The sequence below is a fragment of the Liolophura sinensis genome, chromosome 11 (assembly GCF_032854445.1).
Source record: "Liolophura sinensis isolate JHLJ2023 chromosome 11, CUHK_Ljap_v2, whole genome shotgun sequence".
NCBI classification, from domain to species: domain Eukaryota; kingdom Metazoa; phylum Mollusca; class Polyplacophora; order Chitonida; family Chitonidae; genus Liolophura; species Liolophura sinensis.
In genome coordinates this window covers 32,684,844-32,706,329 of record NC_088305.1, presented here as the reverse complement: position 1 = coordinate 32,706,329, position 21,486 = coordinate 32,684,844, and the positions used below count along the sequence as shown (strand labels likewise).

The 21,486-nt window shown below is 47.6% G+C and overlaps 1 protein-coding gene across 1 annotated transcript in view; it reads right to left on the bottom strand.

The window, feature by feature from the left end:
• The window catches only part of LOC135478327 (serine/threonine-protein phosphatase 6 regulatory ankyrin repeat subunit A-like), a gene marked incomplete at its 3' end in the record, with an annotated part of 202,200 nt that overhangs the window by 113,249 nt on the left and 67,465 nt on the right, over positions 1–21,486 (bottom strand). The window contains exons 15-17 of the mRNA XM_064758602.1: positions 19,693–19,791; positions 19,106–19,204; positions 42–140 (exon numbers count right to left, since the gene is read on the bottom strand). Coding sequence (XP_064614672.1) covers positions 42–140; positions 19,106–19,204; positions 19,693–19,791 — 297 coding nt within the window. The remainder of the gene's footprint in view (positions 1–41; positions 141–19,105; positions 19,205–19,692; positions 19,792–21,486) is intronic.

The window sequence follows — 21,486 nt, the reverse complement described above, 5'->3', positions numbered from 1 at the left end:
CTTGTGTAAGCATTGCTGAAACATCAAAGACAACCACTTACTGTATTATGTATGTTGACGTTGGCGCCCTGCTCCACCAAAACACGAACAAAACTCTTGTTACAATGTAATGCTGCCCGATGTAAAGGCGTCTCCCCATCCTGTTATACATAATAAAAAGAGCTGAAATCAGTACTCAGCAAATTATATAGGGCATGCTGCCACTAGCTCAGCCTAAATTAATATACAACATAACAAAAATAACACAATGTCATCAAATGACAACATGTAACAAGGATGGATGTGACTGTTACAATTCTCTCTATCGACTGGCCCCAATAGCACAGTAGGTAGAGCGTCCTTCAAGAGCGGTAGATCCAGAGTCAGTCCTGGGTCGATTCACATTACAGACCTTAAATCAAAATAAGTATTCGTAACCCAGCCGCCAGCACAGGTATATACTGCGGGCCAATAATCGCAAGATGAATGAACAAATTTGCGACCAGCGCAGATAGCACAGTTGGTAGATGAAATGTTTGGCTGCGTAGACGACAGAACAGGCCAAGTCCAAACTACTGGGAGACAAAAAAACAGATATGACATGGTATATTCCATCATAATAAGGAACAAGTTCCACAATTTCACCGCCTGCATGATATTTATATATTTAAATCCTCTATAGATATGAACGTTGAAAGTATATACTGGAAAAACCCAAACGCCCCGATCAGAATCTAGTGTTGCGTTCACATACGCTAAACTATGTGCATTTGTGCTCCTTATATTTTGGTGTTTCTTTTCATTCTTTTGTTCTGTGTGTTGACGTTGGCGCGTTGCTCCACCAAAATACGAACAAAATCTTCGTTGCCATGTAAAGCAGCCTGATGTAAAGGTGTCTCCCCATTCTGCTATACATGATACAAAGGACTGGAATCAGTACACAGCAAATTATTGAAAAGGATCCTGCTAACCTTATTGATGTCATACTCAACAGTTGATTCAGTGACGTGTAAATGCCGTATAGGGCAAATCTTGCCTGTTTCCACATTTTTAAAACGCGCTGCCAATAGCTCAGTCTAAATTAATTTAAAGCATAACCGAACATAACACCATGTCATCAAATGACCAGATAGAAGCACGAATGTAATAGTAGTAATACACCAATGCATTGTCAAATCAAATCCCGATGCCTGTATTCAAGCAATCAGATTGATGGTTGTTATTAAAGATATGCAAATAGACAACAGGTCAGTTTTGTGCATCTGAACAGAATCCTGCAGGAAATACATGTCTTTATGGTAGAAATGTTCTACAGAAGCAGCAACTATATGAATGCAAGGAATATTTCTTTCTGTCTGTGTCAAAAGTATTGGAGATACAAGATTTTCAGTGAACAATTTTGCACTGGATATGTCCTAAAAATCGTATCTTCAAAAAATTGGTAGGAAACAGAATGATGTGTTAGCGAACTTGGTAACAAAGAGAAAGAAACAACTGAACATTTATTTCTCAAATGTGAAAAAGATAAAATATTCTGATCGTCTATTAACCGGTGGCTGAGGCGGAAATGCAGCTTTACGAGTTACATTAGCAATGGTACAATGTTTGCTAGTATAAGCCACTAGGCATAGAAATGAAGAAAATAATCATAAAATACTTCCATTAGAAAACAGTGGATTTTTTAGTCTAAAAGCTAGAGACCATTACATTTAGAAAATATATTGACTGAAATAATCGAAAACTTTAGAATGGCAGAGAATATTGCCAAAATAACAGGGATGGAAAATGCATTCAGAGACAATGGAATACATCAGCTACAAGTAATTCAACGCACAACCTCATGTATAAAATGGTTAGTGGAAATGGGGATGAAACAATGGCTGTTGCTTACAGAGGTTAGTCTTTTAATTGGTGCAAAAAATCAAACAAAAACAAATTTCGCTGCTGATTATAGATATTGTTTGTGTAAAATGCAGTTGTGACAAGTTCGACAGAATCTCAACAGTAGCACAAAAATCAACACCTACAAATAAACCGATGAAAATGCAAAAAGAAAGCAAGCATTATTTAGAAAGAATTATACATCAATGATGGATAAGTAGTTTCGGTCAATTTTATAGGATTTATTATGATATTATATCATATTTATACCACTCAGTAATACAAATTTGACAAAAACAGGTTAAGAGGTAATGTGTTACATTACGAACAACAAAGTCGATGGTAAATTATCTTTAAAGGATCCAACTACATCACATGATAGTGTTGGCTACATTTTACTGTAAGCCTAAACGGTATTCACAACCCAACTAAGATAGCTGTTTCGATTATCGACAATTTATAAATTTACATGATACACGATTTGGATACTGATTTAATTTATTGCCGCAAATCATCCCGTGCGTCTTTCTTTTGTCACTGGAAACTCTTCACGGCTTTTATTTGCATAAATCCGTCCTACTTCATTACTTTATATTCTTCCATGGGATCGGGGAGCTGCCAGGTAGCCTCCGTACAAACACCAACTGCAGCTTTTATGTAGGCGGGTCGTGCTTTCAGCTACCAACATGTCCAGTGAGCTTACACACAGTTCATGGGACCATAGTGTTTGGATAACTCACCTAACTACCTAAGGGGACATTGGGGCTAACAGGGAACGCCGAACGAATCCTCCGGACCTATATTGAATTTTAGCTAAAATAAGTGGATTTAGGTCAAAAAGGATCCATGATATGTCTGAGGTAAAATGTGATATACAAGCATTACGATCGCGTTGAGTCACTTCAGATGGTAAACCAAGACCTATAATATGTAAGTTCCTGCTGTGGGGTAACAGGATGGATGAAAGGTAAGTAGAAATTCATGGATAAAGGTATAGGCGTGTCTAACGATCTGACATTGAGACAACGGAAAACTCTAAGGGATCTGTGGGCAGACGGTAAATCAGGATACTAGATAAAGGCAAGTTGGTAATCGTACATCTCGCTTCACATGGCCTGTTTACTACGCAACGATCTAGATCTAGGGTGAGAACATTGGCTATGAGACATGGCGTCAACGCAAATGGGGTCAACGACGTGGGGACGGGAGAAGGAATAGGAAGCTGACCGTAGGACGAATTATAGTTCTTGTTCTGAGGTATTAAAGGATTGAGTTCTAAGTTTAATGACACTGACTTTTTTAGCCTTCATGGGTTTGAAGTTTCTGGGCTTTAACACAACCTGGTGTAAATACTCCAAGTGGGTACTAGCCGAATTTGTGACTGACTATGATGCGTTTTGTGTGCCGGCTGTGCAGTCTGCCCGTGGCCGACCATGCCGGGGCATATGTATGTCTATACATCTGGCATATCTCTAAATGGTTTACCCCCGTCATCAGAAACCACTTTTGACTTTCCTTCAAAGTAAACAGTTCATTTCTAAGCCTCCAATGTGACGTTGTCTATGGCAGGAGACGATCTTAATCGTCTCCTGTTCCAAGAAAGTAAGGCCCACCATTGGAAACACTTCTGTGAGGGGAGTCAACCTGGCTACACAAGGGAGGACCTGCTCGAGGCGCATAAGCCGGAATGCCGATGGATTGGCCAGACGGCGGTGAGGGTGGAAATGCCCCAGGAGGGGGAAAACAAGTTCACCTTTTAGAACCACCATAAACAGCTACCGGCTCCGTTCATCATATATGCCGACTTCGAGGCTCTGACCAAAAAGGTTGAAGGCCCGCCTCCCAGCCCCACAGAGAGCAGTACTCAAAAGACTCAGCACCGCGAGCCCTGCAGTTACTGATATGTTGTGGTGCGTTGCGACGGCCACACAAAACGCCTCGCGGAATACAGAGGCCCTAACCCTACGGAACACTTCCTCAGAGCTCTCCAACAGGAGGAGCAGGAAATCCAAAGTGTTCTAGCCAACCCTATAGCCATGAGGATGACTCCCCACGACTGGCAGACCCACAACAACGCCGCAACCTGCCACGTGTGTGAGAAGCCTCTTGGCGCCGATTCTGTGCGCGATTACTGCCATATCACCGGCAAGTACAGAGGCGAGGCCCATAACGCATGCAACCTAAACTTTCGACTGGGTCCCAAGACAGCCATACCAGTAGTCTTCCACAACCTACGGGGCTACGACCGGCACCTCCTGATACAAGCCATAAGTAAGGCGGAGGGCCGCATGTCCTGCGTCCCCAACTACACGGAAAAGTACATCTCTTTCTCGCTGGGGCAACTCCGCTTCATCGACAGCGTTCAATTCTTACCGGCTTCCCTTGACAATATGGTAGAAGCCAACAAACCTGAGGCTTTCTACATCACAGTCCGGTATGAGCCCACCGAAGAAAAACGAAAGCTACTCATGCGCAAGGGTGTCTACCCCTATGAGTATATGGACTCTTGGGAGCGCTTCGACGAGTCCAGCCTCCCACCTAAAGACGCTTTCTACAGTAAGCTCAAAGGCGGAGGCATTAGCGATGAGGAATACATCCACGATCAACAGGTATGGAAGGTATTTGACTCCACCAGTCTGGGAAACTACACAGACCTTTACTGCCTCACAGACGTGCTCAAGTTGGCCGATCTGTTTGAGGCCTTTCGGAAGATTTGTTTACGGAAGTATGGATTGCACCCTGCTCACTACTTTACGAGTCCAGGTCTCTCCTGGGATGCGCTGTTCAAGACAGGGGTAGAGCTGGAGCTGTTGACCGACTACGACCAAAATCTCTTCATTGAGAAGGGGTTGCAAGGAGGTATCTCCATGGTAAGTAAGCGATACGCCAAAGCCAATAATCCTCAGGTGGAGGGATACAACCCAGAAAGTCCAAACAGCTACATCCAATACCTAGACGCCAATAATCTATATGGCTGGGCTATGAGTCAGTTTCTTCCAACGGGCGGCTTCCAGTGGGTAGATGACGCGCGGCGTCTCGGCGAAACGATTGCTACCCACCCCCACGACAGTAGTTCCGGTTACATCCTCGAGGTCGACCTAGAGTATCCGGCCGGCCTACATAACGCACATAACGGCTACCCATGAGCGTCTGGTGGTCCAGAAGGTGTGGCTGTCAGACAATCAGCACAGCCTTCTAGGCAAGAAAGCGCCTACCGAGGTCGAAAAGCTGGTCCCCAACCTCCGCAACAAGGAACGGTACGTCCTGCACTACCGGAACCTACAGCTGTATCTATCTCTGGGAATGCGCCTGACAAAGGTTCACCGGGCCCTGAGATTCGCCCAGAGCCCTTGGATGGGACCCTATATCAGGATGAACACTGAGCTCCGAAAAACGGCCGCGAGTAAATTCGAGAAGGACTTGTACAACCTAATGAACAACTCGGTCCTCGGAAAAGCCATGGAGAACCTTCGGAAGCGTGTGGACGTCAAGCTGGTACGCTCTGGAGAAGACGACAAGATCTGGGGCTTGATAGCCAGCCCGAGCTTCGCACGGGCAAACATACTAGATGATGACCTCGCAGCGATTCAGATGCACAAGACCCGTCTAGTCCTAAACCGATCTATCTACGTGGGCATGAGCATTCTAGATCTCTCCAAGCACCTGATGTACGACTTCTACTATAACCGAATGAAGGCCCAGTACGGAGAGCGACGCCAGCTCCTCTACACTGACACGGACAGTCTGCTACTCGAGATTCAAACTGATGATGTTTATAGGGATATAGCTGAGAATGCAAACCTGTATGACACCTTAGATTACCCACAAGACCACCCCCTGCACAGCGTAGCAAATATGAAGGTCTTGGGGAAAATGAAGGACGAGTGCGCGGGGCGGCAGATCGCCGAATACATTGGCCTGTGCCCCAAGATGTACTTCTTTCTGGACGCAGGCGGAGCCAACATTAAGAAGGCCAAGGGCGTGAAAAAGGGAGTTGTGGAAAAGCGCATCCGCCATAAGCAGTACAAAGAGGCTCTCTTCGAGAAAAAGTTCTTCCGACACGGTATGGACGTGCTGCGATCAGAGCGCCACCATATCTATGGGCAGCACCTGAATAAGGTCTCACTGTCCCCCTTCGATAGTAAGCGCTGGATCGCCGAAAATGGTGTCCACACCATGGCTTATGGCCATAGAGATGCGCCTCCTTGACGGCAACCGCAGGATGGGCTGGAATGGACATCCTCTTCGAGGAACTACTAGCGCTGTAGAACCCCATCAGGGGGAAGCTGAGTATCGGGAGGCATTATAAGCAACTCCTCACGAAAACGAATCCCCGTCGCGGGCCATCCGACGTATCGTCTAGATAGTACAGCACGGGTTCATTAGGCTTTGTGACAGAGCGCCCAAGCTGATATATCTCTAGAGACCAGACAGGATCAGTCGCGCGACGGCGGCCGCCCTCCAGCTCTCCAGCCTGATAGAGATAACGAACGCCAACACCCTCGGGGATCTTGCGCTCATTAAGTCCAACGGGACGACCTGGAACCGCCGAGGAAGGCTTATGGGGCACCCCTTTTGCCTTGATGGCGTCTTTCGGCTTTTTACCGATCAGTCTCGTTGTCTCGTTATTCACAGCGGCCACAACAGAGGGCAGCCGAGCCACCCATTCAGTAGACCGGTGTTCGGGAGGGAGGCGCATCTCCTGGGCGTACTGATGTCCAAAAAGCCGCTCAGCCAGAGTACGGTTGAAACGCTCCACTATGCCTTGGTCTCGGTGGATATCCACGCGGCCTCTGCGGACTGTAACATCGTGTTTGGCCAGCAGTTGGCTCACCGCACCCATAAGCTTGCGCCCAGGGTCAACTTGGACAAGCTTCGGCCATCGAAGGGGTCCCCTCTTGTAAATGCGAGAGAGAGCATCAGCGACTTCTTTGGAATCATTAGTAGCCAGAGGTTCCGCCTCCTTGTAGCGAGAAGCGACATCAACAACTGTCAGCGCGTACTTATACAGCTTCCGGCCTTGCCGATCATGTGGTAGAAATAGAAGATCAGCTTGGTGGATGTCATTCGGCGTGGAAACATCGAACATGGGCCTCGGTATTTTTCGGGGACGAGGCAGGTATATCTGACAGATAGCCAGCTTGTTTTTTAGCCAGGCCGGACCACATCTTCGGAGACTTTAGCCGCAGTGGCAAGCTTCTCGATAGCCGTGCGGCCCTTCCAGTACCCACGAAGGCTGTAGTAGATCTTTGCCAGGCGAGCAGACATTTTACTAGCCATGTTATCAAGGTATTCTAGCAGCCCTCTAACAGATTTGCGACGAAAAAGATGTTAATCGTCGCGCATGCACAGAACCACCTCACTACTAAGATCGTGCCCGGCACAGTCAGTTCGGATTACTTGGTGAGTTTTGCGAGTCCGTAACTCACACCCCCAACCACACACATTCCCATGTCGCGGTGTTTTTGATCTTCACTAGGCACATAGAAATCGGGGAGCTGTGGCTCTGAGCCGAGCAGCGCGTGGCGTGCGTCGCGTGTAAGAGTTTTGCCCGTGACCCTAGAATACTTGCGGATTGCAGCGTCGACATCCCGGAACGTGTGGATAGCGTGTCCCTGGCGGCGGAGTTCATCGTTGATCCAGTCCAAGAGCTCAGTGCGCTTTCGGGCCCATTTTTCCTGGGCAGCTTGGAGCTGCTCTACAGCGCGGTCATGGCTCCTCCGCTCTTCGTCGACACCGGAACTCCTCAGCATCGAAAACATATACCTGCTCCTGCTCAAGGCCAAAGCGTTTACGAGGACACCGCCCAACATCATTGCGATGGAGGCCATTACTACTTGATTATATTGGGAGGAAGGAGCCCTTGTTTAATTGGCAGGTCCTTCGAAACCATGGCCAGGCCTACATCTGCAATGACCATGCCGACGTCACGGGGTGTTAAGTCCAGCTTCGGGAGGGCTCCTTTCAGGAACATCTGGCCGAGACGAGCGTACCCAGTAGCCAGGAGAGAGACCACAGCGGCATGGTAGACCGCGTTGACTAGCACTTTTCCGTCACCGGGTGGAGTAGACATACTGCTCTATATAGAAATGGTCGCGACGTGTACTCAAATGGAGATTCTTTTCTTGCGGCGCTGCATGCAGCGTAATATCTGCACCTCGTGCTGTATAGCGGCTGCGCCACACGCGTAGCAACACTAGCACTGTAAGGCTGCCAACGCGTAATAACGCCAGGGGCGCCCTCTAGTCGGGTGCCTCCGTAGAATCCGGTTCCTTCGGCTGTTTCTTCGTAGAATCCGGTTCCTTCGGCTGTTTCTTGGTGGAATCAGCTGCGCCAAGCAAAGCAGCCTTTGCCTTGCGAAGCTCGTCTTTGAGCTTTTCAGCCTTGGCCTTTCTCGCTGCAGCACCCGCTCGACCCGCAGCGACTTTTTGGGGATTCTTCGCAGGGCCGTCATTCGTAGAATCCGCTGTCAACTCATCCACTTCCTTCGGGCCTTCCGGATTCGTTGTGCTCATGTTCCTCTGGATCATACGGCTCATTTCTAGGACAGCAGTGGTGTTCAAATGAGCAGTGCTCAGTAGTGGTCAGCGCCATAGTTAACGGTGCTAAGTACTTACCATAGCAGTAGTATAGCCAGCATGTAGTACTGCTAAGCGTCTGTTCAACAAATGGGTCGGTGGCGAGCTGTGCCATTAGCTTTGGTCGATTCTCGGGTGGGATTGGTAGGAGCCGGCTGGCCGCCCTTACATATGATCTCAAGAATATACCGCCGAGACCGTTAACCATCCGCGCACCGAGGTTAGCCTCTTACCGGGAGTGCAGCCTTTCAACGTCTTCGTCGCTCATGGTGTCGATCTCAGCGGCTGTTACGTCTTTTCCCAGATATCGCTTGACCTGCCCACCCGCCGCAAGCGCCGCCAGCCCATACCTGAGCTGCCGTGCATGGTGGCTGGGGTCGGGCTGTTGGCTGGGCTGTTGGCTGGTGCCAGGCTCCTCCTCTGCGCCCAGAATCTCGTCTATAAGCTCGTCGGTGTCCATGCTTAATACGTAGGGGCGCCCACGTCTAATATATAATCTTAGATGTGGCGGGCGTATCAGTCATTAGCAGGAGCTTAGAATGCGGATTGTTCTTGAGCTTCTGTCGAATCTCTGCCTTTTTGCTCTCGGCCTCGATAACGTGGTTCTCCTCCAGGCATTCGTTGAACGAGTGCAGATCTTTGCAGTGGAATAAAGCCACCCACCTTGTCTGCTCGCGAAAGTCTTTGAGGACGGCGTTGTATTTCTGAGTGAGGACCCAGACAGTCTGCTTTGCATGACGGCCCGAGAAAGCCATAAATGACAGCAATTTTTTTTTCTTCCTCATCACCTCCAACGCGCTACATTCATCGATGATGTATAGGGTGGGCTCCCCCTCGAACAATCTGTAGAAAGCTCTCAGGCATTCGTTTAGCCGCTCGCCGGGATCAAAACAATAGACCTCAGGGTCAGACAGTATCCATCGCCGCCGGTACGCCTCGTTATGCTTAAGAGTGGGGCACAGGATCACAATGTGATGAAAGAAACCGCGGAAAGGACCCTCAAGCAGGTGCAGCACGAAGACTGTTTTGCCGCAGTTCGTCTGCCCACAGATAATCGCGCAGTGGGCGTCATCAATAAAGCGCGCTAACGAATCTACCATTCTGGATGTGCAGCTTTGCGTCCATGATCACATAGAGATATATGTTCAACACGCCGGGACCTTCTCTCTCTTTTGTCACCTGTATCGTAATCCCCTCGCTGGCGTTCAGAACACGCCTCCCACTGCCATGCAGCTCGTCATCGTCGCTTGGCCGAAGGTCAAGCCAGAAGGCGTGCTTGTGCGTCAAGAACTCTTTCAGAGAGACGTCTGCTAAGACTAAGTCTTTAACGACCCTGGCCACCTCAGGGTCCCGCTTCCGTAGGGGTGAGTTGGCGAAGAACCTCTGGACCTCGCCCCATTGCTGGTGCACCCACATGCCTGGCTGTACAGCTGATTGGGGACCTCTTCTATTGTGACTTCTACTTTGGTGATCTTCGGGTTGTAGAAGGATTCCGACCTCCTCTCCCACGGGATTGCTTTAGTCTCGAACAGCATGAGGATGCCCTTCATTGCTCTCGCGGGCGTGTTTAGGTTTATGTTCCAGAGAGTATCACACTTGTCCTTCACAAACTTTCGGTGGCGGAGGACGCAATCATACAGAATGGAGACGCCCCCGGCAAACTGGGTGCGGATCTGTCTAGCGAGCTCCTCTTCGGTGACCGTATCGAACTCCAGGCTGATGTTGTCGATGGTGTAAGTCGTGTCATCGTCTGTTGTCTTGATGATCCGGCTGTAATCGTTGAACGTCAGTTCGTACTCCAGTCGGTCGGCCAAGGCACTCTGGTAGAATGACATGTGGCTATCTAGAAGCTCAAAGCCTAGCGGGATGTGGAAACAACTGCCGAAGGCTCGAGCGATGGGATTTTCTCCAGTATCGTCGTTACTTTCCTCCTCCGCTCCGACTCGAAGTTTAAGCATGTTTTCGCTGCCGATGCCTTGGTAGGCCGCAATCCTCCGTTCGTTTGTGGTCAGCCATAAGTCGCCGTAGCAATAAACACATCATAGTCGTCGATGGACATTACCTCATTTCCGCTGATTCTGATCGTGGTTTTCTTGACTACAGCGCGCCCGAGATTCCCGACCACTGTGGCGTTCGAGTCTTCTGAATTTATAGTGATCGAGAAGGCCAAGCGCACGGTACCATGCACAATGACGTCATTTGGGCCGAGGTTAAGGAAGCGGACCAAGAGTTGTTGATTCTGGTCGATTGTACTCGGGTTGTTGGTGACGACCAAGGACTGCCGTACACCTTGTACCCCCCGAGGCTTACGGAGTGTTCTGAAAGGGTTTAGCTTGCGTCCGTATGCATACATTGTGTGTATTGAAGGTATACCTTGCAATGTTCAATACGAGGATTATGGCAGACTTCGACTTTGATAATCGGACGTTCGACGACGTCAAAGACGATGCCAGAGAGGAGAACAACATCGACGACGAGCGCACCCCTCTCCTTGCAGGTGATGATGTTCCCGAGCAACAAACAACAAGAACTCACGCAAACCGCCGTGGATGATTATTACGATGCCTTGGTGAAGGCGGATCCCAGCGTTACCCCTCTTTTTCGCGATTACACGAAGTTTGAGGTTGTCCAAGGGCGTTTGCGATTCGTGGCTCACCCCGATCTGGACATCATCAACAAACGAACAGGTGAACCGCTAGCCCTCTCAACAGTCGCCAATAAAGGAGGGGTTAATGTTGTTAGGGGGGAAGGGGGGCTTGGCTTGATAGACTGCAAAAGAAGCAAACAGCCATCGTTGCATCCGGCAGCAGTCGCAGCCCTGGAAACAGCGAGTTCAGAAGCCGGTGCCGCGGCCACCGAGGCAGATACCATGGAGCTGAAGGATTTAAACAAAGCAGCGGAAAGGGCCGCTGATGCAGTCAACACACTGGAAACAAGCTTGACGGATAGTGAGATCGGGCGGGTTCTTGAAACGATGAACGACCCTCCTCTTCTCATACGAGAACTTCTGCGGCTTAACAAGGCACTGCAGACCTCGGAAGGCGGACACGCGAATAACCTCGCCAAGCTGACAAGTCTCGATAAGTACATCGCAAAAACACAAGTTGGAGGAGGCCCCTGATGAATTCTCCGGGAGCCGGATCGAAGACCGGATAAGGAATCTCGAGAGCGAGAGGGTGGCCCGGCTCGAAGCAGCCTCTTTAACGGCCGAAGCCCTGCGCACGCAAATACACCGCATCAAGCAGACGTTCGATCGCATCCTACACAAGGATACCACTCTGGCCGAGCGCGTCCGCACCCTCTTGCGGGAGCAGGGAATAACTGTGGTCTCAATTCTCACGGCAATTGGGATGGTGATGTCGACACTGGGGCTAGCGATAAAGTTGGCGCTGACTGGCGGGTCCGGCGTGGGCATCCAGCCAACGCCACCTCCACCCGACGGGCGTGGTCTTAAAGAATGGATGAAAAAGCATCTCCAGTCCCTGGCGCGCGCCCTTGGCAATCTGGCTGGGAAGGCTGCCGCTGCGATTCCGGGTATTATTGACAGTATCGTGTCCTGGCTACTGAACCTTCTCGGGAAAGCGGCTGGGTGGCTGGCCGATAATGCCTGGGCTCTAGTCGTCGCAGTAGGTGGCCTAATGCTCGTGGCTGTTCGCAATTATTTAACGCATAGTCCACAGCAGTAGTAAGCCGATACCAACCCCAGCGACGACGATGGCTGTCTTCTCCGCATCGTGATTCTTTTGCTTTCGAAATAGGGGTTCTTCAGCCGCTTTGTGGCGCGCTGCAACATGCTGAACGCGCGGGGTGGGTGGTGTGACGCTTTCTTGCGGCTCAACGATCCCGTGGGAAGGTGCGCGCTTGTGCAAAGTGGGCGGCACTTTAGCGTTCACACCCTCATTGGCGCCTAGCTTCTGGTCCTCTGTGGCCACGACGATTTTGTTGTTGTAGTTCGCCACATGGCCGATCTGCAGAAGCATGTCGCTGGGGGCCATATATAAGCCTATGCCATACACAAAGTCTACAGCGCTCCCGGCATACTGTAGCACGTTCTGGTACCGTTTGATAGCAGACGGAAGGTCGATCGGAGAGGAAATAGCGCCTTCAACGTTCGCGGCAAACTGTTTTTGCGCGTCGAAGGCTGTGCCCGTGCCTAGAATACGCGCCCTTATTTGCGCTTGGGCGCCTAGAATAGACTACACGTATGTCCGGATGGAATCGTTTAGGCGCTCCACGCCCGGCTGCGTGAATCCTTGGGATTTGTCGGCAATGAACGACGCCCAAGCCTCCTTGGCGTCCTGCTCGATGTAGTCGACGTGGAGCGCTTTAGGCTTTCTAGAGAACGACATCCTGCTCGGATCGTCCCATCGCCAATAGGGCTGTAGCCCGTTCTCGTGATTTAGAAATATGCCACTCCGACGCCGTGATTCACCCCCCTGCGCCTCCAGTATGTGTGCTTATCTACGCAGAATTCCCTACAAATCCTCTCATAGGCCCTCTCGTCGTGGGGGTTTTTGAATGCCGCCCACGCTCTGTCTTGCGGCAGGGGGGCCTAGATCTCTTCCAAGATCCGCCAAACTTGGTAATACACATGGAACGTGTACAGGGCCCTTATTTGTTTGTCGGGAGCGAGAAGATGGTCTTTTACAGAGACGCCGCAGCCCGTGGTTGCGCACCAGACCGCGAAGTTGACTTGGTTCTGCCAGAATTGCATAGGATTGGTGTTCCAGGCCCGAACAATGTTATTGCTGGTTATATGTGGCAGCCGGTACTTGGCCAACACATCTGTGAACTGGACTGGAAAGGCCTTCTTTTCATCGATGTAGATGTCAAATCGCGTGAGCTGCTCTGCGTGGGTTTGGATACTATGAAATGCCCCGACCTTGTAAGTGGCCTCTCTATTGAACCTGTAAGACTCGCTGTTCATCCTGGCTAAGATGTTCATCACTTTGTCTGACATTCTAAATGGGGCACAGAACACGCTGCCTCATGCCCTTAACAACCTCGACGACCGCCTTAAAACCGCCCTTCGCGAGATAACATTCTACCCAGCCTGGGTGAATATCCCCACCGGTGTGGGCTTCTTGCTTGAGGGCAAGCGTGTTGAAGTGACGATGAGCTACTACAATATCTGTACGCTGGACAAGGACATATTCCGCCCGCATGGGGTTTATCTGGGATTGAATGAAGCCACGGGCCGCTTAGTCCTTACCCTCCCGGAAAATGCCTTCACAATACTCCAAGAGCTTGCCCTCATCTTAGGGTTCTCCGACGGGAGAATAACCTCAGATTTCGGTGGCGGTTCCACACTACTTCAGGCCATCGTCGTGACTGGTGAAGGGATAAACTGCGGGAAGACGGTTTCATTTCCCAATCCACAGTACAAAGCCTTGCGCGACGACTATATAACGCACTTGACCGTGGCACTTTTAGATAAAAAACGGTAAGTATATTAATGTAGAGTACCTCAGTGCTACTCTAGAAATACAATGAGTATTGTGGACGCAGGGCTGCGTGCCTGTCTTTAAGCGACTTCGCAGATGTGTAGGGGTTCGAACTTCAAGGCCAGGAAGGTAAAATCTACGCCTTTGAGTTTCAAAGTGGCAAGTACATCCGCAAAAATATTGCGGGGGGAGGGGGGGGGGGGTGCAAGCAGAACCTGCCACGATTGCTTCGAAGTTCATCTCAATTACTGACATTCTAAATGGGACACAGTACGAGCTGCCTCTTGCCCTTAACAACCTCGACGGCTGCCTTAAAACCGCCCTTCGCGAGATAACATTCTACCCGAACTGGGTGGATATCCCCACCGGAGTGGTCTTCATGCTTGATGGCAAACATGTTTAAAGTGCCGAGTGGCTACTACAATCTCTGTATGCTGATCAAGGACATATTCCGCCCACATGGGGTTTCTCTGGGATTGAATGAAGCCACGGGCCGCTTAGTCCTTATCCTCCCTAAAAATACCAACATAACGCTCCTAAAGCTTGCCCCCATCTTAGGGTTCTACAACTGGAAAAAGCCTATAGAGGGGACTGTGGAAGGTGATGAGCCAGCTAAATTGGTCCCGCAAAAAGAAATATTCGTGCATTTAGATGAACTGAACACCTCAGAAAACGTGAGAATAACCTCAGATTACAGTGGCGGTTCCACACTACTTCAGGCCATCGCCGTGACTGATCTAGGGATTAAGTGCTGGAAGACGTTTTCATTTCCCAACCCACAGTACAAAGCCTTGCGCACCGACTATATAACGCACTTGACCGTAACGCTTTTAGACAAAAACGGCAAGCATATAAATGTAGGGTACCTGAGTGCTAGCCTAGAAATACAATGAGTATGGTGGACGCAGCCGGTCCCAGGTCTGCGTGCCTGTCTTTAAGCGACTTGGCTGATGTGTCGAAGTTCGAATTAAAGGGCCAGGAAGGTAAAATTTACGCCTTCGAGTTTCATTGTGGCAAGTACATCCGCAAAGAGATTACGGGGCAAGCAGAACCTGCCACGTTTGCTTCCCTTCAAGATGTCTCATCCTCTGTAGAGCAAGAGCGCAGGTCGTCTTCTGAGGTGATTGAAGAACAAAAAGTCTTATTAATTCGCTTTGAAGACCGCTTTGTTCTTGCCAGAGCTCGCGACCCCGATTGGTTGATAGATGTGAAGGTGACCCCGATGACGGTCCAGGCCACTAGGGCCTATGTGAAAAAAGTTTTGAACTCCGGAACCTCTTTCGTGTCGTGGGTACCAACCAGCGACTGTCATATAGCTTTGGGTGGAGGAGGTTACTTCACACTATCTGCGGCGCCTGGTGTAGAGACCGTGCGTCTTACTGCGCAAACCGATTTTAAAGGCTCACTACTACTAAACCCTGGATCTATACTTATCTTCGACCTCATACTTGGCGCGGTCGAACAACGCCGTTGCACTTTGATTACCAGGGTGAAAATAAGGTGGCCTGCGGAGCACGATACAAAGGATCTCAGACTAATATTCAAATTACAGGCCCAGGGCGACCCAATCATCCGGACCTTTCTCGAGGATATACCAGTCGTCCTAGGGGGCGTTTTAAATCTCGATGCAATCCATTTAGAGTGCGGCATTGGCCTTCGCCGCTTTCGTGTTAGTAGCCCCGATGACAATTTAGAGCTAACCGATGTTATTGATTCGTAGGATAGACAATATGGGGCGACTGTACCCGACGATCACGGAGGAAGAGCCGAAAATTATGGATGACCATCCCTTGGCCCCGACCGCGCCGACGATTACGGTTGAAAACCCCCCGGAGGGTGTGGCGCACGCCCATCGCCTGCAGTATATCAGTGAAATACAGAGGCAGCTTGAATCTGAGCGAGATCTCCGCCGGGCCTTGTACAAAAAGTACAGGCTCGGTGTCTTAGCCGCCGAGGCCCTTGATTCGGCCATGCTCACGGCCTGTTTGGGACTAGGGGTTGCAAGTGCGGGACTACTCACAACAATAATTGCAGCCCCTGCTGTCTTGGCCATGGGAGCTGCGGCCCTAGCTTGGGGTGTCTTAAATGCCGCCGGAAAATTCGTTAGCCGCCGACTTCATGCAAAGGCCAAGAAACATAACGATATACGGCTGTTGGCTGAGGCCAAACTTAACAGCATCCGTGCGCAGGTATCTACGGCATTATCTCATGGTGTTATTTCGGACGTAGAGTACAGGGAAGTCGTTCAGTAGCTCAAGAACTACTCTGATCTGAAGCAGGAGATATGCGCTAAGTCTCGGAAGGCATTCAACGCCGTAGAGATCGATGAAAGCACGAATAAACAGCTTATAGATTGCGGCCGAAAACTAGCGCGGCAAGAGCTGAAAAACGCTCTTTCCGAATGATGTTCTGGGGAGGGCCCCGGGTTTAGGGTTGTTGCCTCATTAGCTCGGGCAGCAGCCGGTTTTCATAATACTGCCGGATAGGCTCGGGGTGCTCCACCGAAGCGCACACGTCGTTGGTGAAGAGCTTCAGCACGAGCAGCCGGCCTGCGTGGACGCGGCCGTCTTCAAACATGCTGTGGTTGACGTCTTTGTAGCCTCGCAAGTATTGCACCGTGCCGACCAACTTCGCCCAAATAGGCCGGCTGGTCGTTTCCGCCTGAGCGGGAGATCCAATGATGATTCATTGTATTTGCTGTATACCTAATAAGAAATTTCGATAGCCGACAGGCTTTCTGCTGGGGGATCGGGAGGGCCCCAAGGATGGCGTGCGCCAGGGGAGAGCGCTTATATCCTTGCACGAAATGAGGCTGGGAGCCTCTATTTACCAGGGGAGGGTGGTCCAAAACACCTATTCCCTATACTAGAACTTCTGGACCTCGCTTGGAATGGGGGCTGGGAGCCTCTATTTCCCAAGGGAGTGGTGCGCCAAAACCCTCCTTCCCTATACTACTATGTTTATATCTTTTCACGAGAAGGGGCTGGGAGCCTCCATTTGCCAAATGGAGGGTGTGCCAGAACTCCTATTCCCTATACTACTTTCTCTTTTTTAAGGTCTTGGGTGTGACCCGACACAGGACTGACCCTGGATCTACCGCTCCCGACGCGGACGCTCTACTAACTGTGCTATCGGGGCCGGTCCTTGATTTTAAAGAATATGCGCTAACCGGCGACAAATAAACAACCCAGCATAATGTGACGAACCAATTCGGTAGATCGCTCCTTGATACGTGTTTCGTTCTCATTCTGCATATGTTAAGGTGGTCTCTTCGGTGGTGATGAAGGAAAGGGATTATTTAATTGTATATGTCATAATGAGGCGTCCGTTGTAAACTATTGCGTGGTTTCTTCTGACATATAAAACAGTTTGTCTGTGTGGTAGGTCAGGGGCACACCACCTTCCTCTTTTAATCTCTCTTCGATATCACTACTCCTCAACATGCAATAAAGTCACTGAGAAAATAAGATGGAACCATCCATTGGTACCTACCTCTAAGGATGAATTAGAATCAGGGCGCTGCAAACACAGTATAGTAAGTTTCACTCAAGTAATAACCGAGAATGTCAACCATGATGTAAAATTATTATCCAACATTCTAATGTGCTGCAGTCTGCATTCAAGTGAAAATTTGTGCGTCTCTCTGAAAATTCAGAAATAAGTGGTATGACCGGAAATGTATGGCATCGAAAGGGGATGTAGGCGTACCTTCCAAATACTTAGAAAGGATCGCTGCAACAGTAATCGCTCCGTATGTACATCACATTGCACTAAGTGTAAATCCTGTATACGATCCAAGAAATACGTTTGAAAATCACATTAACGGCAATCCCTTCAGCAATCGGTAAATGACCAACATTTTTGGTCTATACTCCGTCGTATTCACTCCCCAAATCCTCGCAATCCCAATCCGAAACATGGACTGTTTAACTATTTTAAGGACCCGATTAACGTTAACGTGGGTAAAGATAACGCATTTGAGAAATATGAAGATTTAGATCTGTTTGAAAGTAATGACATCTTGAACAGCGCAATCTGTGAGGAAGAAACTGCATTTACCTTAAATAAATGTGAAGTTGGTAAATCCCAAGGCCCCGACAGACTCACTGGGGAAGTTTTTTATTTATTTATTTAATTGGTGTTTTACGCCATACTCAAGAATATTTCACTTATACGACGGCGGCCAGCATTATGTTGAGTGGAAGCCGGGCACAGCCCATGGGAAACCCACGACCATCCGCAGGTTGGGAAGTTTTTTCAAATCTCTTCTCCATTATTTGTGTCATATATGCTTAAGATGTACAACCATGTGTCTGATGCATTAGAGTTCTTAGAGGTTTGAAATTTTGGTGCTATTGTTCCCTACTTGAACGACAGCGGCTTGGAACAGACTTGATGGAAGTTGTACCATGATAGAAATATCTACGGTTCAAAAATACGGTCTCTACTAAGATACGGGTCCGCGTTATAAGGATTCTAAAGGTATGAGGTGCTAGAAAGAGTTCCATATCTTTCATGTAAACCTTTGTTACAACCGTCCAATCGATCTATATTCCCAAGGGAAGCGTAGCTGGGCTACATTTGTTAAGGGAATGTCGTTCCGCCTTCTTTCAATATGCTGGTGTCTTTAAGAATGTAACGATTTCAAAAGTTCTTATGTTTAAAAGTTCATTTACACAGCTTTACAAATACGGCACACATTGCTATAGAGTCTCCTGGTATATATAATAAAAAATGCATGCGCAAATGATCGAAGTGATCGAAAATGTTTGTTAAACTGTATTCAGACATATGATCTTTCAGTCTAGGTAAACTGAGTTTGACAATACTTTCTTAACCATTGGTGAGTGTTCCGCGACGCAAAATTGATAATTCATCTTGTGACTTTTGACCCGCAACGTATATCTGAGTTGACGGATAGCTTGCCAATACCTATTTTGATGCCTAGTTGAAATGTTTGGCTGCCTGCACGACAGAACCGTCCAAGTCCAAACTACTGGGAGATAGAAACACACAAGTAATCTGCTCAAATAAAAAATAGCAAACAAACGAGTAGTAAAACAAAAGAAAAAGGAAGACTTGAAAGGAGACATTGAGTGGTGATAAAAGAACATGTCAATATCCAGCTACGATCACTGTATGTAACTGTGCAGTGTTTAGGTTATGAGGAAAAAAACACAACATAAATAGCGTTGAAATATTCCGTAGCCAAGAACCACGTACCTGATCCTGTAGGTTTATATCAGCGCTGTTCTCTACCAGTAGACGTAGAAGACCCATTCTACAACATGAGGCTGCCAGGTGTAAAGCTGTTTGTCTTTTCTGTGTAGACACAATGAGGAATCAGTAAAAAATGACATGAAAAACAGATATGACATGGTATATTCCATTAAAACACAGAACAAATTCCACAATTTCATCGCCTGCATGACATTTATATATTTTAAAAATTTTGTGCCCATTCTACAAAAACATCACGGCAAAGTGCTGTCACCGTCCTTAAATTGTCACCCTTAAATAATAGCTATTCAGAAAGTTTTGCACAACAGCAGTCCGAAACTTTATTTAAATCCTCTACAGATATGAACGGTGAAAGAATGTACTCGAAAACCCCAAACAGAGCCTAGTGTTGCGTTCACGTACTCTAAAACATATTTTATAAAAGCATTGTGCATTTTGTGCTCCTGGTATTTTGATGTTTTTCTTACTTCTTTTGTATAATTTTCTGTTCCTATGGACCTTGGTGTCTGAAATAAAGCGGTATTTTTATTATTATTATTATTATTAAAATATCGAAGATAACTACTTACTGAATTCTGTGTGTTGACGTTGGCGCCCTGCTCCACCAAAATACGAACACAATCTTCGTTGCCATGTAAAGCCGCCTGATGTAAAGGTGTCTCCCCATTCTGTTATACATGATACAAAGGACTGGAATCAGTACACAGCAAATTAATGAAAAGGATCCTGCTAATCTTATTGATGTCTTACTTAACAGTTGATCCAGTGAGGTGTAAATGCTGTATAGGACAAATATCGCCTGTTTCCCAAATTATAAAACGCGCTGCCAATAGCTCAGTCTAATCTAAATTAAAGCATAACCGAAGATAACACCATGTCATCAAATGACCAGATAAAAGCACGAATGTAATAGTAGTAATTCACCAATGCATTGTCAAATCAAATTCCGATGCCTGTATTCAAGCAATCAGATTGATCGTTGTTATTAAAGTTATGCAAACAGAGAATAGGACAGTTTTGTGCATCTGAACAGAATCCTGCAGGAAATACATGTCTTTATGGGAGAAATGTTCTACAGGAGCAGCAACTATATCAATGTAAAGAATATTTCCTTCTGTCTGTGTCAAAAGTATTGGAGATAAAAAGATTTTCAGTGAACAATTTTGCACTGGATATGTCCTAAAACTCGTATCTTCAAAAAACTGGTAGGAAACAGAATGATGTGTTAGCTTGGTAACAAAGAGAAAGAAACAACTGCACCTTTATTTCTCCAATGTGAAAAAGATAAAATATTGTGATCGTCTATTAACCGGTGGCTGAGGCGGAAATGCAACTTTACGTGTAACAGAGAATATTGCCAAAATAACAGGGATGGAAAATGCATTCAGAGACAATGGAATACATCAGCTACAAGTAATTCAACGCACAACCACATTAATAAAAATGGTTAGTGGAAATGGGGATGAAACAATGGCTGTTGCGTAGGGAAGTTTGTCTTCTGATTGGTGCAAAAAAAAAAACAAATTTCTCTGCTGATTATAGATATTGTTTGTGTAAAAAGCAGTTGTGACAAGTTCAACAGAGTCTCAACAGTAGCGTAAAAATCAACACCTACAAATAAACCGATGAAAATGCAAAAAGAAAACAAGCATTATTCAGAAAGATTAATGCCACGACGATGGAGAAGTAGTATAGGTCAATTTTATCGGAATTATCATGATATTATATCATATTTATACCACTCAGTAATACAAATTTGACAGAGATAAGTTAAGAGATAATGTGCTACATTACGAACAACAGAGTCCATGGTAAATTATCCAACTACATCACATGATAGTGTTGGCTACATTTTAGTGTAAGCCTAAACGTTATTCACAACCCAACTCAGATATCTATTTCGATGATCGACAATTTATCAATTTACATGATACACGATTTGGATACTGATTTAATTCAATCCCGCAGAACATCCCTTGCGTTTTTTTTTCGTCACTGGAAACTCTTCACGGCTTTTATTTGCATAAATCCGTCCTACTTCATTACTTTATATTCTTCCATGGGGTCGGGGAACAGCCAGGTAGCCTCCGTACAAACACCAACTGCAGCTTTTGTGTAGGCGGGTCGTGCTTCCAGCTACCAACATGTCCGGTGAGCTTACACGTAGTTCATGGGACCAGTCGTGTTTTGATCACTCACCTAACTACCTAAGGGGACAATGGGGCTAACCGGGAACGCCGAACGAATCCTCCTGACCTATAATCAATTTTATCCGAAATAAGTGGATTTAGGTCAGAAAGGATCCATGATATGTCTGAGGTAAAATGTGATATACAAGCATTACGAACGCGTTGCGTCAACTT